At 42.5% G+C, this 16,705-nt stretch overlaps 1 protein-coding gene across 2 annotated transcripts in view; it reads right to left on the reverse strand.

The window, feature by feature from the left end:
• The window catches only part of LOC106565074 (proto-oncogene tyrosine-protein kinase Src), a 39,432-nt gene extending 27,052 nt beyond the window's left edge, over positions 1-12,380 (reverse strand). The window contains exons 1-5 of one of the 2 annotated variants that reach the window (XM_045691392.1): positions 12,023-12,380; positions 10,078-10,350; positions 8,440-8,539; positions 4,687-4,785; positions 3,759-3,862 (exon numbers count right to left, since the gene is read on the reverse strand). In XM_045691392.1, the coding sequence (XP_045547348.1) occupies positions 3,759-3,862; positions 4,687-4,785; positions 8,440-8,539; positions 10,078-10,342 (568 nt within the window). In that variant the 5' untranslated portion in view covers positions 10,343-10,350; positions 12,023-12,380. Of the gene's footprint in view, positions 1-3,758; positions 3,863-4,686; positions 4,786-5,300; positions 5,797-8,439; positions 8,540-10,077; positions 10,351-12,022 lie in introns of those variants that run through there. The other variant, XM_014131707.2, reaches the window with a different exon arrangement.
• Positions 12,381-16,705: the final 4,325 nt, after the last annotated feature.

A 16,705-nucleotide genomic window follows, 5' to 3' on the forward strand; every position in this document is an offset into this window, starting at 1 on the left:
AGGTGAACAGATAATCTCTGCACGTGTGGTTCCCATCGGGTGCTTTGCTGGTGACACCATCTGTGATTTATTTAGAATTCAAGGCACACTAACCAGCATGGCTACCACAGCATTCTGTAGCGATACACCATCCCATCTGTTTGCACGTAGTGGGACTATCATTTGTTTTACAACAGGACAATGACCCAAAACACACCTCCAGGCTGTGTAAGGGCTAGTTGACCAAGAAGGAGAGTGATGATGCTGCGTCAGAGGACCTGGCCTTCACAATCACCTGACCTCAACCCAATCGATATGGTTTGGGATGAGTTGGACCGCAGAGTGAAGGAAAAGCAGCCAACAAGTGCTCAGCATATGTGGGAACTCCTTCAAGACTGTTGGAAAAGCATTATTCATGAAACTGATTGAGAGACTGCCAAGAGTGTGCAAAGCTGTCATCAAGGCAAAGGGTGCCTACTTTGAAGAATCTGAAGAATTGAAGAATTCCATGTGTTATTTCATAGTTTTGATGTCTTCACTACTATTCTACAATGTAGAAAATAGTACAAATAAAGAAAAACCCTTGAACGAGTAGGTGTGTCCAAACTTTGACTGGTACTGTATATAGAATATTTTTTTAATGAACATTATTATTTCTATTAATGTATATTGGATGACTGTCATTCATATTCCATTCACCCAGCTGAATGGAACATCAACAGGTTTAGGCTACTGCATGATACTCAAATTTTCCCTATACGCATCATGAGGTTGCTACAACCTCTATAAGCGATGGGAATGGTGAGAGGAGGAGAGCACGTAGATGCTATAAATTAAAGTTTACAAGGGAAGTGCACAGGTTTAGAGAAATTTGAGTAATCAAGGTGACAGACATTAACACATTCCAAACCGCCTTGCACACTCTTCCCTGCATCTAGCTGATCTAGGGTGTAATCATTAGTATAACAGTTGAAAACAAGAGTTTCTATTGGGCAAATTCATGTATGTTTTTCACCTGTTTTGTTCTGTTTGCAGCCACATACAAACAGCATGATCCCTTTGATCGTTGTATAATTCCTTCTCGCATCTACGTGCTCTCCTCCTCTCACCATTCCCATCGCTTATAGACTTCAGTGCACAACACATCAGCTTTCTGTGACCAGGCGAAAAAAAACTTTCCAAGCGAAACCTTCATATCATAACCGCCACACACAGCCTACATCGTTGTCACCATATTAACGGCATAGTCAACATAAGTACTAGAACTAACGCATTTGTAGACATGCTACAATCATTCAGTACTCAGCAGCAAGCAGTTACACTGGCGGGCCCCGTTCGCAATAAATTAACAAAACCAAAAGCTTACCTTGACTTGGAAGAGTTCCAGTGTTGGATAGCCATAGCCATAGCCAGCTAGCTAACATAGCATCCCTCTCTGTTTGAGTAGGCTAAACTAGCTAGCTGCATTCACTAAGTAAGTGAAGGTAATTTTTGAATAAATGAATTTGTTCAGACTGTTCAACTATTGTCTTTCTCTGTCTTTGAGTCAACTACTCACAACATGTTATGCACCACAACGCTAGCTAGCTGTAGCTTGTGCTTTCAGTACTAGATTAATTACCTGATCCTTTGATTGGGTGGACAACATGTCAGTTCATGCTGCAAGAGCTGTGATAGGTTGGATGACGTCCTCCGGATGTTGTCATAATTACTGTGTAAGTCTATGGAAGAGGGTGAGAACAATGAGCCTCCTAGGTTTTGTATTGAAGTCAATGTACCCAGAGGAGGAAAGAAACTAAGTGTCCTCCAGCTACACGATGGTGCCAACCTACAGAATGCTGCTAAGGCTACTGTTTGAATTTTTATGCAATTCACTGAGGAGGATGGTCCTCCCCTTCCTCCTCTGAGGAGCCTCCACTGCTCAAAGTCGTTTAGGTCACGAATTTTGCCCATTCTAACGTTCAATCGAACAGTAACGGAATGCCTCAATGCCTGTCCGCCTGCTTTATATAGCAAGCCACGGCCACGTGCATCACTGTCTGTAGGAGCGAAAGATTTGTGAACGGGGTGGGGTACCTAATAAACTTGACCACTGAATGTACATGTACAGAATACACTGGGTGCACAAAAAATGTGGAACACCTTCCTATTATTAAGTTGCACCTCCTTTTGCCCTCAGAACAGCCTCAATTCATCAGGGCATGTACTCTACAAGGTGTCAAAAGCGTTCCACAGGGATGCTGGCCCATGTTGACTCCAATGCTTCCCCACAGTTGTGTCAAGTTGGCTGGATGTCCTTTGGGCTTTGGACCATTTCTTATACACACGGGAAACTGTTGAGCGGGAAAAACCCAGCAGCGTTGCAGTTCTTAACACACTCAAACCAGTGCGCCTGGCACCTAATACCATACCCCATTCAAAGGCACTTTAATATTTTGTCTTGCCAATTCACCCTCTGAATGGCACACATACACATCCATGTCTCAATGCTTAAAAATCCTTCTTTAACCTGTATCTCCCCTTTCATCTGCACTGATTGAAGAGTATTTAACAGGTGACATCAAAAAGGATCATAGACTGACCAGGTGAAAGCTATGTCATGGAAAGAGCAGGTATTCCTACTGTTTTGTACACTCCATGTATGTGGCCCATGTGGGAATCAAACCGGTAATGAAAGTAAGTATCATCATGCTCTCTGGACTTCAGATCAAACCGGCGGCAAGACTAATGTTGCCAGCACCATGCTCTAACGGTACCCACTGAGCCAGGACTGAAGGAATGAAGCACACTACCTAGAGCATGCAACCCTACTCTACCCTCTAAAGCAGGGGAGTCAAACTAAATTCCAATCCGGTCTGCAATTTCTTTCCAATTAAGACCTAGACAACCAGATGAGGAGAGGTCACTAATCAATGACCGTAATTTTTAAAAGCAAGTACAATGAAGGAGTGAAAACCTGCAGACAATCGGCCCTCGAGGACTGGAGTTTAACACGTGCTCTAAAAGCATGAACCCTGCACACTTCTGCATGCACCATACACCCTATGGCATAAATACTACAAAACTACAACACAAGCCTTTCTCTCTAAAATATTAGTGCACATTAGTATACTTGCACCCTGAACACTATGGCATAGATCATCCCCACTATAACACAAGCCCTACACACTACTATGCACCCTACACACACACACACACACACACACACACACACACACACACACACACACACACACACACACACACACACACACACACACCAGCATACACCATGCCTACAGACCAAACTACATGCTACACCATATGAACTCTATACCTTAGAACATGAGCTCTATGCCCTGCAGAATGGAATCTAAAGCACCCTACGCTGTAAATCCTTTCCCTAGACCCTCCCCCTGTGTGTGTTTGTGTGTGTGTATGCGAGAGACAGTGTGTGTGTACACGCAGAGATTTTATAGCCAGAGGAAATCCAGCACCCTCGCACGGTGACTTAGCTCTGCCTGTGTGATTCACCCCCCACCCCACCCGTCCATTCACAGGTGCTCCACTCCCCAATTCCTCCAAAATAACCCCCTCCCTACGCCACCGATCCACAGCTAGAGGCCCCCGGGACAAAAAGACCCAAAAAGTATCTATTCACGCATATGGTCAGTACATTCTGTGTTAGAAAGGACTACTTCACAAAAGAAAGGAGAACATCAACAAGAAATTTGACAATAATCAAAGCGCTTCTAATCCATGTCTAAAATGGCCGTCGCTCTCTCAGAGGTTCTTCTCACCTTTAGTGGTTTCGCTCTCTCGGACCAGGAAGGTTCCTCGTCGGTTCTGTAAACTCAGAAGGAGCCTCTCCGAGTTGCGCCGAGTTAACTTCCCAAAATACCACCTGCGAAAGTGGGCCAGAGTGAGTAAGAAAGAACAGTGAGAACCTGCCACTAAGCAGCTTTAAAGGAACGTCATCATAGTTGGTGTCATGTTTTCAGACTTCAAAAATAGCGTAATGTTATTAAGAAGAGTTTCCATCTCATGCTATTGATTGTGTAGATCCAGTTATATGCCTCAACCAAATAAATGGAAATAATAAGCACGGAATAAGCACAGAAACAAGATGTTATATGGTGCTTATCTTTTTCATTAATTTTGGATTGTGACATATAGCTGGATCTACAAAATAGTTGGCCTGGGACGTGGTGTTCTCTCAACAGAAAACCACTTTTCAGCTCTGAAAACACCTGACAAACTTTGATTTTGGAGGGTAAATGTCCCTTTAATGTCCCTATGAAGCACTACTTCTGCCCATTCGGACCCACTGAAGTACATCTGCGAATAGGGTATTTTACTGTTCACATGGGTCTCTATCTATGCATGCATGCATACATACATACATGCATACATACACACCTACCTTAGAGAAATCCAGAATTTCTGGAAAACCTGGGATTTTACCAGAATTTTGCAAACCACTAGCTGGCACAGCCACAAAGTCATAAAATCTGATTTTAAACCTAACGTTAACCCCACTGCTACACCTAATGCCTAACCTTACATTAAGACCAAAAAGCAACAACAACAAAAAATCACACATTTTTACAGTTTAGCCAATTTTGACTACAGCTGGCCGATCTATCACTCAGTTCTGCCCCCAGGACAAGATTCATGACAATAAACGGCAATCGGCGAGAAAACAGGAAGAAAGAAAAGTTGAGGTACTCTTCTGCCTGGATGGAGTCTGAGGGGGCCACATAGTTGCTGGGGATATAACCGCTTTCTCCGGTGGTCAGAGACCGAGCGAGCCACCAGTCCCCTTCCCTGCAGCATATCAGAGGAGAGGAGGAGACGACAGGGTTATTGACTGGGACAATCATAACCCTTCCTTGGGTTCATTCAGGGTACTAACTGGTCATTCACATTAGATACAGACTATTTGACAGTGGTTGAAGCCTAAAAACATCACAGTGAGTAAACAAGTGTAGTACACTGATTTCTGTGCTCATATCATGAAACTCACAGGATAATAAAATTATCTTAAACTCTCTTGACTAAATAAGAATTAATAAAACAGGGATACCAAGTGAACACAATATGACTGATTATACCATATTCTGTGCCAATTCGCCTTTGCCTTCATAAGCACAATTGTTTGGTTTGCTTTTAGTGAGCAGTAATTCTTATAACAACAAAGTAAGACTGGTTACTCCACATGCTGTAGCTTGGTTTGACAAATATTACCTCAATGCACATTGAGGAAAAACAGGTTCAATGGAAAGAGGAATGGTGGAGAGATAAGTTAAGACAGGGGGCTCAGAAAGGACTAGATCACTGACCTGAAGCTGTACTTTCTCCTAAGAGAAACCATGAAGCGTGAGAGAGGGAAATAACAGAAACAGCAGAGAACATCAAAAACATACAGAGAGAAATGCAGCAAACAGCACACAAGACAAGACCATACTTCAAGCATTTCAGACCATTGAACAGTAACAGGAAAACTGGAAAAAATACAATCTGCACCTAACTCCAAATGGCTTCACCTGAAATGGTTGTATTTGAACCATGCATTTTAAATGTCTTCCTATAGTGTCTTATGAGTTAAGTCTAAACACAACTCCGTGTATTTTTTCCTGCTGCAACCACAATACCCAGTGAAGGAACAAATAAACATTTTGGAAACAAACTGGCTTGCGTCCTTTAAAGAGATGCTTTGGAAAGATCATAAACTTGTAAATAAAAACACTTTTTAAAACCTCTTGAGGACCCCTTCGAGATAAAATCCCGTTAACGGGATTGGTTGGACAACAACCAGTGAGATTGCACGGCGCGAAATTCAAAACACAAAAATCTCAAAATTAAAATTCAAGTATTATATGGCATTTTAAAGATACTCTTCTCGTTAATCCAACCACATAGTCCGATTTCAAAAAGTCTTTACGGTGAAAGCAAAACATTAGATTATTTTAGGATAGCACTTTAGCAACAAAAAAAAAATGCTATTTTCCAAGCACGGATAGCCGTCACAAAACCAGATATACAGCTAAAATTAAGCACTAACCTTTGACAATCTTCATCAGATGACACTCCTAGGACATCATGTTAGACAATACATGCATTTTTTGTTCGATCAAGTTCATATTTATATCCAAAAAACCCATTTTACATTGGCGCGTGACGTTCAGAAAATGTTTTCTCCCCATAACTTCCGGTGAATGTGCACATCAATTTACAGAAATACTCATCATCAACGTTGACCAAATTTATAACAATTATTTAAAGAATTATAGATAATCTACTCCTTTATGCAACCGCTTTGTCAGATTTCAAAATAACTTTACGGAGAAGGCACATTGTTAAATATTCTGAGTACAGAACTTAGCCTTCAATGCTAAGCTATACAGTTAGCCTACAACCACAGCGTCGACAACTCTCTAAAATATGTTCGAAATATTTTCTTACCTTTGCTGAACTTCGGCGGAATGCACTCGGAAGGACTCCAACAAGAAATTTTCATTTGTTCTGCAAAGTCCATCATTTATGTCCAAATACCTCCGTTTTGTTGGCCCATCCAGAACACTTTACAATGCCATGAGGCGTGGGCGCAAATCCATAGACGAAAAGTTCAAAAGTTCCATTACCGTTTGTAGAAACATGTCAAACAATGTTTACAATCAATCTTTAGGGTATTTTTTAACGTAAAATTGCGATAATTTTCCAACCAGACAATAGGTATTCATCCCAGAAGAAAAATTACGAACAGCGAACTTGTGTGCGAGACACCTGTCCTCAGACTGGCCACTGATTGACTGAGCCACAATTTTCTGCCCGGTAACAGGAGACGGATGAAAGTTTCTAAAGATTGTTGACAGCCAATGGAAGCCTTCGGAGGTGCAACGTAAACCCTTTGTCACTGTAGTTTCTCAAGGGATTCAAAAGAAGAACTACAGTTCTCATTTCTCCCACTTCCTGGTTCAATTTTTCTCAGGTTTTTGCCTGCCATATGAGTTCTGTTATACTCACAGACACCATTCAAACAGTTTTAGAAACTTCAGAGTGTTTTCTATCTAAATCTACTAATAATATGCATATTATATTTTTTGGGGCAGAGTAGTAACCTGTTTAAATTGGGTACGTTTTTCATCCGGCCGTGAAAATACTGCCCCCTAGCCCTAAGAGGTTCTATTAGACCCAATCAACACTAGAAGGGCTAGAATCAGGGTTGTGTTTATTAGAGCACACAACATAAAATGTTATTTTACGTTTTGAAAATGTGTGATTTTTATAGGACAGGCAGTGCTTTTAGTTTGTTTTCTTTCATATGGCACCTAATGAACATGACCTGACAAAATTTTAAAAAAAAGTCAGTTTAGTAGTGAGCTTGTGCTAGATGTTGCTAGTTAACGTTAGCTAACTAGCTAGCCTAGCTTGCTTACCTAGCCAATGAGGTGTGTGTGTGTGAAATAAATAGTTATATAAATTATGCTAGTTACTACCCCTGATAACTTTCCCAAATAATCATGTTTGAAAGCGTGTTAGTGTGTATGTCAATTAAACAATAATAGAAATGGTAAATACTACTACCCCATATAATTTGGTCAGATAACCGTGTGTGTGTGTGTGTGTACAGTAGGTGACATGTTTTGATAGCTATCTAATAACTATAGTTATGCTAGGTAATGGTTTGGCTTGGTGATTGGTGATTGCCTACGGAGCTGTGAAGGGAACGGCACCTCCATACCTTCAGGCTCTGATCAGGCCCTACACCCAAACAAGGGCACTGCGTTCATCCACCTCTGGCCTGCTGGCCCCCCTACCTCTGAGGAAGCACAGTTCCCACTCAGCCCAGTCAAAACTGTTCGCTGCTCAGGCACCCCAATGGTGGAACAAGCTCCCTCACGACGCCAGGACAGCGGAGTCAATCACCACCTTCCGGAGACACCTGAAACCCCACCTCTTTAAGGAATACCTAGGATAGGATAAAGTAATCCTTCTAACCCCCCCCTTAAAAGATTTAGATGCACTATTGTAAAGTGGTTGTTCCACTGGATATCATAAGGTGAATGCACCAATTTGTAAGTCGCTCTGGATAAGAGCGTCTGCTAAATGACTTAAATGTAAATGTAATGTAAAAAATTGTCAATGTAAGATCTGAAAGCATTAGTGGTAGTGTTGTACCCAGGTGATGGGGTCGAGAGAAAGGGGACAGACATTGTTGTCTGGCTAACGAGGAATTATGAATAAGTGGGCACTCTGTGACTGTGTGTGTGTGCGCACACGAGTGAGCGAGTGAGTGAGTGAGCAAGCGAGCTCATGGGTGTGTGTTTATACAGAGTGCTTGCATGCGTGTCTGTGTTTACAGAAAAACGTGTGTGTTTGGGTTTTTCCATGTCTGGATGAGTGTGTGTGTCTAGGTGGAAGTACAGCATGGATATGTTGGATCTAAACAGGAAGATGATGGCGCGGGCATCTCCTTACGTGTTGTTGACGATCTGCAGCCGCTCGCCTTTCTTGAACGTCAGGTCCGAGGCAGTCCGTGACTCATAGTCGTAGAGCGCCACAAATGTAGTGACACCTCCTGCGAGACAGACACACACACAAACACTGTCTTTTAGACATGGGAGATTTGGGCTAACAGACATCTGAGAAACAGCAAAAGGCAAAAAGTACAGTATCCTCTTCCTGCAATATACAGCTCATATTGATATAAACCTGAATATTAACATAGATTCATAGAACTGGGTATTATTTTTTCCCTAACCAGGCAGGAGGATTACTAGCTCTGTTGCCCCCGCTTACATATGTTGTCTCAATTTAAGATTTTGGCATTCGCATCTTAAAACATTACATTGGAGGTCTTTGCACTTCGCCAACAGAAAAAAAAGAGGAAACACTGAGCTGTATAATACAATTTAGCATCTCCCGCAAAGAGAAATCAGGCATTTACATTAGGGCTGCCCAATAGTCCTTGAAGGTCACAACATATATAGCTTACAACGACCACCTGATTAAGAACGTGGAATCTCAGGCCTACATTGATTGGTTAATTAGTTGCTGGGGGGATAACCCGAGCCTACAGAAAATTCCCAATATGAGAGGGCAACCAATCTCTTTACAGGAGATGCAAAATAATTACTGACCTGTCTAGACACATAGTTAGATGCCTGGTGCTGAACGTGGATATTATAATGTTGTCTGGTCTGTGAGTCTTCAAAGTCAAACTGAAGATGATTTTGCACTCTAAACAGTTGCAGCCTTAAGAGAACACTTCAAATATGTTTTACTTCTTATATATGTGAAAATTGTGTGTTTCTATGTTTTGTAGTCAAACGGATAAGACACTGGTAGGTGCTGGATATCATGAACATCAGGTAAAAAATAAGCAAAGTGTTCCTTTACCTTCATTGTGAATCAGGGTGTTTTTCTAAGCACTGCTTTAGAGCGACGGTGCCCAAACTCTAAACTACGCTTTTGGGCCTTAGGACATCAAATCCAGTTTAGTCTAGTTGATAAAAAAGGGGCATTTGTGTGAATGATGACATTTTGGATCTTCCTCAAACAAAATCCATAGAAAGATCATTCAGGGGAAGGATGTTTGCTTTACACTTGATCTGTACCCAAACTTATTATTGAGAAATAATTATTTAAAAGAAATGGGTGACATTTACATTCCAAAGGGACATGTAACATATTTCCATTTGAATGTTCCACAACGTTTTTCCCTGCTTCATGCAGCCTAGGCAGCATTGGAATGTCCTGCTCCACCTACCTGCCAGTGGTCCTCTGTGAGGAGAGATGATGCTTTGAAAAGGTCATAAACTTGTAAATAAAATAAAAAAGCCTCAACTATCAGAGCCAATCAACAATAGAAGGGCTAGAATCATGGTTGTGTTTATTAGAGCAAGCAACAGAAAACATTTTAACCTTTTTTCAACAGAAAAACAAAAATGTGTGTTTCTTATGGGACAGGCAGTGCCTCACTGTTTTAGTTTGTTTTCTTTCATTTGGTGCCTAATGAACATGACCTGACAAGGCTGTCATTGTAAGATCTGAAATCATTCCATCTGAACATTCAACAATGTTTTGCCCTGCTTCACGCAGCCCTGCTCCACTTACCTGCCAGTGGTCCTCTGTGAGGAGAGATGATGCTGCCCGTGTGGTCCACCCCGCCGAACAGTGCCAGCTCAGGGGTGTTGGTGGGGGCATGCCCGGGGTGGTGGCCGCTCCTCGTGCCCCCTACGGCGGGACTTCTGTTCGGGGTCTGGGTCTGCTGGGCTGGGCTGAGGTGGTGGTGCATGCTGTCCAAGCCTGTTCCAATGGTTCCATCCAGACTCAGTGAGCGCTGACCCGGCTCCTTAGGCTTGCTCTTGCCCGCTCCCATCAGCAGGCCTGAGTAAAAGAAACAATGATTAAAATCTCAAGTTGATCCATTTCAATCTTTCTCAATGCAGATCAGACCTGTTTGATTCAATGCAATCTCTCAATTCAATTCTATACACTGAATTCAATTCACTCAAGCCAGAACTGATGATTGGATGGAGAGACACCTCTCTTCCTGATTGGTTCTATATAACCCCTTTCCGTGCAACGGTATAGTCATTCAGCAGGGTGGGGTTCATTAGGAACCAAACAAAATAAAACAGGCTGAAACAAGGAGGGGACTACCTGGACTTCTCCAACACGGCACATATTGCAAAATATTTTTAAATAACTAAAACCAACCTGGTGAACACCAACCATAAATAAATACAGATATACACAATAAGACAGTGTATAACTGCAATGAACGGAAATGTCGGTCTTGGTCGAAGTTGGCAACCACACTTGTCGTCATCATCTGTAATTCTAGTATTAGTTAAAAACCGCTGCATTTCAAGTTGAATCCTGTTCTTACGGACTCCCAGTTACAAACATGGACACAAACACCAGTTCAATTCTTCTCTCTTCACAACAGAATGAGTCACAGTGAGGAAGCCTATTACAGGCTAGATGATACACACGCACACAGCTTGCTCCGTTGTGAGCGGCAGGCCTCTCAGTTCCAGACAGTTAGTGTGTGTGAGCAGCTGTTATGATCCGTCCCTGAGAACAGAAGCTCTGACACACGTCTCTCAAATCCAGTTTCCAACACACTCACTGACTGTGTGTGTGTGTGTGTGTGTGTACAGACAAGTTTGAAGTTGTATTTGTCGTACGGGATACACATGGTATACATCGTCCAATGAAATGCTTACTTACAGGTTCCTTCTTGAAAACGCAACAATAAGAAATAGTAAAAAACAAGAATATGAACAAAGTAAATGGCAGTAGAGTAGAATAAACATTTTAGCATAAATAAAATTCAGGAAGGCAATTTATAGTACAATATTTACTTGTGTATTGGGGAAAGGGGGATGGGGGGCAAGTGTATAAATTGAGCAATATAATAAGAGTCTGGTAGCAGTCAGTTGTGCAAAGGTTGGGAGAATCAGAGCAGCTGACCAGTCCAGTTCAAGTGTTCAGCAGTCTGATGGCTCGTTCAGCAGTCTCATGCTCCGATAACTGTCTGCCCGGCGGTAAGGGAGAGAACAGCTTGTGGCTGGGGTATGTGGGATCCTTGATAATGCTGCGTGCCTTCCTCAGCCATCGTTTCGAGTAGATGTCCTGGATGGGTGGAAGCACGGTCCCTGTGATGTACTGGGTCGTCTTCACCACCCACTGGAGGGCCTTGCGGTCGTGGACGGAGAAATTTCCTTACCAGGCCATGGTGCAACCGGTTAGTACGCTCTCGATAGTGCAGTGGTATTATTTGGAGAAAACCCGGGGCGGCATGCCGAATTTATTCAGCCGTCTTAGGAAGTAGAGATGCTGTTGCGCCCTCTTGACAAGAGTGGTGGTGTTGTTGGTCCAGGACAATTCCTTGGTGATGTGGACGCCGAGGAATTTAAAACTCGTGAATCTCTCTACTAGTCCCATTGATGTAGATTGGGACATTTTCCCTCATCTGCTTTCTGAAGTCAACAATCAACTCCTTTGTTTTCCTCATGTTGTCGTCATGACACCATAACGCCATTTCACTTACCTCCTCCCTAAAGGCTGACTCGGCGCTGTTGGTTATCAGGCCTACAACCGTGGTGTCGTCAGCAAACTTTATGATGGAGTTGGTGACGTGCAAAGCCACGCAGTCGTGGGTGAAAAGGGAGGACAGCAGAGGACTGAGGCACCCCTGGGGCACCCCAGTGTTAAGAAGTGTTGTTGCCAATCCTTACAGCATGTGGTCTGTCCGTCAGGAAGTCCAGGATTCAGTTGCAGAGGGTGGTGTCCAGACCCAGGTCTCTGAGCTTGAAGGTAACAATAGTGTTGAATGCTGAACTGTAGTCAATGAACAGCATTTACACGTGTTCCTCTTGTCGAGATGTGTTACGGCCGTGTGAAGACAGACAGGGCTGAGTGTGACTAACAGAGGGTGGGGGAGGAGCAGATTAACCGGGAAGAGCTAAAAAAAGGAATGGGGGGGGGGGGGTGTATGCTGCAGCATCTGAGGTTGTGGTTGTGTCTGTGTTGCTGCATTTGTCCATGAGTGTGAATGGATTTTGACACATTTGAGTGCAGGTGTGAAGATTTCTTCTCTGTTTTGGGGTTTTCAATACATTGTTGTGTGTGTGTATATATACTCAGATGAAAAGGTAAGGAACATGCTGTGTGTGTGCGTTCATGTGTGTGCATTCGTGCTAGGGCTGGGCGATATGGCCAAAATATTATATCACGGTATTAAATTTTTTTTTAAAAGACGGTATTTTTAGTTTTTGAATGATAAAAGTACTACATTTGCTTTATGAGTAGTGAGTGATCCTAGGGTGGCAACACAGACTCTAAGTGATATCAATAAGTCTTTCTCCATTCTGATTGTTTTATACTGTTCAATTCGACTAAAACAAATTTCTGCACTTTTATCATTTCTGCATTTCCTGCACTCAATTGCAGTGGTGGAAAAAGTACCCAACTGTCATACTTGAGTAAAAGTAAAGATATGTTAATAGAAAATGACTCAAGTAAAAGTGAAAGCCACCCAGTAAAATACTACTTGAGTAATAGTCTAAAAGTATTTGGATTTAAATATACTTAATTATCAAAAGTCAATGTAATTGATAAAATGAACTTAAGTATCAAAAGTAAAAATAATTTCAAATTCCTTATATTAAGCAAACCAGATGGCACCATTTTTTTTTTTTAATTTACAGATAGCCAGGGGCACACTCCAACACTCAGACATAATTTACAAACAAAGCATTTGTGTTTAGTGAGTCCTCCAGATCAGAGGCAGTAGATGACCAGGGATGTTCTCTTGACAAGTGCATGAATTGGACCAAGTAAAAGTAAAAGTTGTCAAAAATAAAATAGTAAAGTACAGATACCAAAAAAATGTTTTTTTTTTCTTAAAGTACTTTACACCACTGCTCAATTGAGATAATTTCCACACTGCCACCACGTAGGGCTGCACAAAATGGGCAAATAATCAAGGATTTATTTTTTGCCAAATGTTGCAATTGCGATTTTACTTGCGAATTTGAGCAAAACTGTTGGAATCATGGAAATAGAATGACCATTTTAATTCTATAATTAGAATATAAGTGGGCACTTTGAATACAGTGTTGTTTGACATGACAACAAACTAATATGCCAAGGAGGAGTTATTGTGACAGGGTAGGAACAAAAGTGTGTTTAAGTGTTTCCTATAAGCTTTGGCTGCATTGCATACTTTCTCTTAGCTACTTCATGTAGCTAACATATTCTTGCTTGCATATTCCTCTTTGATTTAGAAGATACAGTTGCACAAACAACATACTGATTTAGGTCTACACCATCACTGTTATTATCAGGCTGTATTAGCTAGCTACGTTTGCTCTTACTAAGTACATGTATTAGCTAGCTAGCTATTTGCATTAGCGGCTAACAATTAGAGTCTCACAAGATTCAGGGAAACTTGCTAAGAAAAGAAGCTAGTGGTTTGCTGACGTAAGAAACACAAACTAATAGTATCATTATAGAACGCTAGTGGATTTATATTAAGAAGCAAAGTGAAAACAGCATTGTTGTCAACAACATTGTTGCCTGTGCTGCATTGACCTGGCAGACTGAATGCGTCTCATGGTCAGTGTTGCCAACTCCTCAGTAAGGAAAGTAGTTATTGGCTGTCCTAAAAGTTGCTAGAAGTCGCTAAATGACATCACCTAATTTGCATAATTGGCCATGTGCATGTAATTGTGATGGACGCTGTAGGAGAGAGGAATAGCGTTGTGGGAGAGACAAAAAGTGAGTAAAAAACACCCTAAATATGTTTACAACTACAAATTAACTTTATTCTGTCGATTCTTGTTTTTTTTTATGTCACAATTCCAACCCTCCTTTATCCGGGCTTGGGACCAGCAAAAGTGACCCAAAAGAGACACTCAGGCAGAGTTACTCAGGCAGAGTTACAGAGTTACTTAGTTTTTTATTTAATTTTTTTGTTTTTTTAGTATAGTTTTATTAATTTGGTTTGGTTTTTAACCTTATGGTCCACTTAGGAGCCTACAACAAGTCACAGTAAAACATGAACATTTTTAACCATAACATTGTTTACATTTTTTTGTATACAATCTACATTAACAATCTAAATGGACCAAAAAGAGAAAATAGAAAAAACAGTCAATGGCAATGTGAGAAAATTATGGTAACTAGTCTGGCCCTAATTCAGGTTAAAAAAAAATGTTTTTATGTAAACCAGGGGCAGCTTCCCGCATGCGCGATTCATTTGCAGTCTGGACGCGAAGGGGTGAACATCTCCTGCTCTGACTGCAGCTAGGAGGGACTGCTGCGCGAGGACTGGGCCGCCTGCGAGTGCTTTGGGACGGGGGTGGGGCACACGGCAGCACCCACTGCTCATTGAGAAGAGTAAGAACGATACGTGCTTTCACGTCAGTCTCCAAAAGTCTCCAATAACACCAGAAAAAGTCGCTAGATTTGTCGCTAGTCGCTTTTTTGAAAATGTGTCACTAGAGGGGTCTGAATACCCGCTAATATAGCGACAAAGTCGCTAAGTTGGCAACACTGCTCGTGGTTGAGGAACATCAAATGCGCTCTTTGAGTGACAGGGGGCGTGGAAAGTGGCACGGAGGAAAGAGCGGAGAGTTGACTCAAGTAGCAAAGTAAACTATAAAAATTGACATTACACATGGCATATCACATTTAACAAACCAAACACCGGTATAGAAGGTAAAGTAAAAACCCAAACTGGTCCCTGCATCAATACCGGTATATCATAAAATTCAGTATATTGCCCAGCCCTAGTTCATGCATGTACACCTTCAGAGGAAAAGGAAAAACATCCTGCTGTGTGCATCTATAAATACGGATGGGAATGTGTGTGAGAATGCATGGCTCTGATTTATCTGTAGTCAGAATGAAGGCCAGCCCAGTGGGGGGGAATAATGTTTTCCTCAGTGTCATGCTGCTTAGTCACACAGAGAGACAGCTGGGGGGTAGATGACGGCTCAATGTTAGTGGGCGTTTGATGAGACTACTGCAGGTCACTGGAATTGTGGAACCAAAGGACAAAATAATGTACACAAGCCTGGCCCTGGACAAAATACCATCAGCTGGGGTCTAAAGTCTGTACCAACGTATTAGCTTAGCATAGTGGTGGCTAGCTGGTGTTGTAGCATTAACTACACTGCTCAAAAAAATAAAGGGAAGACTAAAATAACACATCCTAGATCTGAATGAATGAAAAAATACTTTTTTTCTTTATATAGTTGAATGTGCTGACAACAAAAATCACGCAAAAATAATCAATGGAAATCCAATTTATCAACCCACGGAGGTCTGGATTTGGAGTCACACTCAAAATTAAAGTGGAAAACCACACTACAGGCTGATCCAACTTTGATGTAATGTCCTTAAAACAAGTCAAAATGAGGCTCAGTAGTGTGTGTGGCCTCCACGTGCCTGTATGACCTCCCTATAACGCCTGGGCATACTCCTGATGAGGTGGCGGATGGTCTCCTGAGGGATCTCCTCCCAGACCTGGACTAAAGCATCCGCCAACTCCTGGACAGTCTGTGGTGCAATGTGGCGTTGGTGGATGGAGCGAGATATGATGTCCCAGATGTGCTCAATTGGATTCAGGTCTGGGGAACGGGCGGGCCAGTCCATAGCATCAATGCCTTCCTCTTGCAGGAACTGCTGACACACTCCAGCCACATGAGGTCTAGCATTGTCTTGCATTAGGAGGAACCCAGGGCCAACCGCACCAGCATATGGTCTCACAAGGGGTCTGAGGATCTCATCTCGGTACCTAATGGCAGTCAGGCTACCTCTGGTGAGCACATGGAGGGCTGTGCGACACCCCAAAGAAATGCCACCCCACACCATGACTGACCCACCGCCAAACCGGTCATGCTGGAGGATGTTGCAGGCAGCAGAACATTCTCCACAGCGTCTCCAGACTCTGTCACGTCTGTCACGTGCTCAGAGTGAACCTGCTTTCATCTGTGAAGAGCACAGGGCGCCAGTGGCGAATTTGCCAATCTTGGTGTTCTCTGGCAAATGCCAAACGTCCTGCACGGTGTTGGGCTGTATGCACAACCCCCACCTGTGGACGTCGGGCCCTCATACCACCCTCATGGAGTCTGCTCAAACGGTCAGAAACAGACACATGCACATTTGTGGCCTGCTGGAGGTCATTTTGCAGGGCCCTGGCAGTGCATCTCCTGCTCCTCCTTGC

The sequence above is a fragment of the Salmo salar genome, chromosome ssa12 (assembly GCF_905237065.1).
Source record: "Salmo salar chromosome ssa12, Ssal_v3.1, whole genome shotgun sequence".
Taxonomy (NCBI): Eukaryota; Metazoa; Chordata; class Actinopteri; order Salmoniformes; family Salmonidae; genus Salmo; species Salmo salar.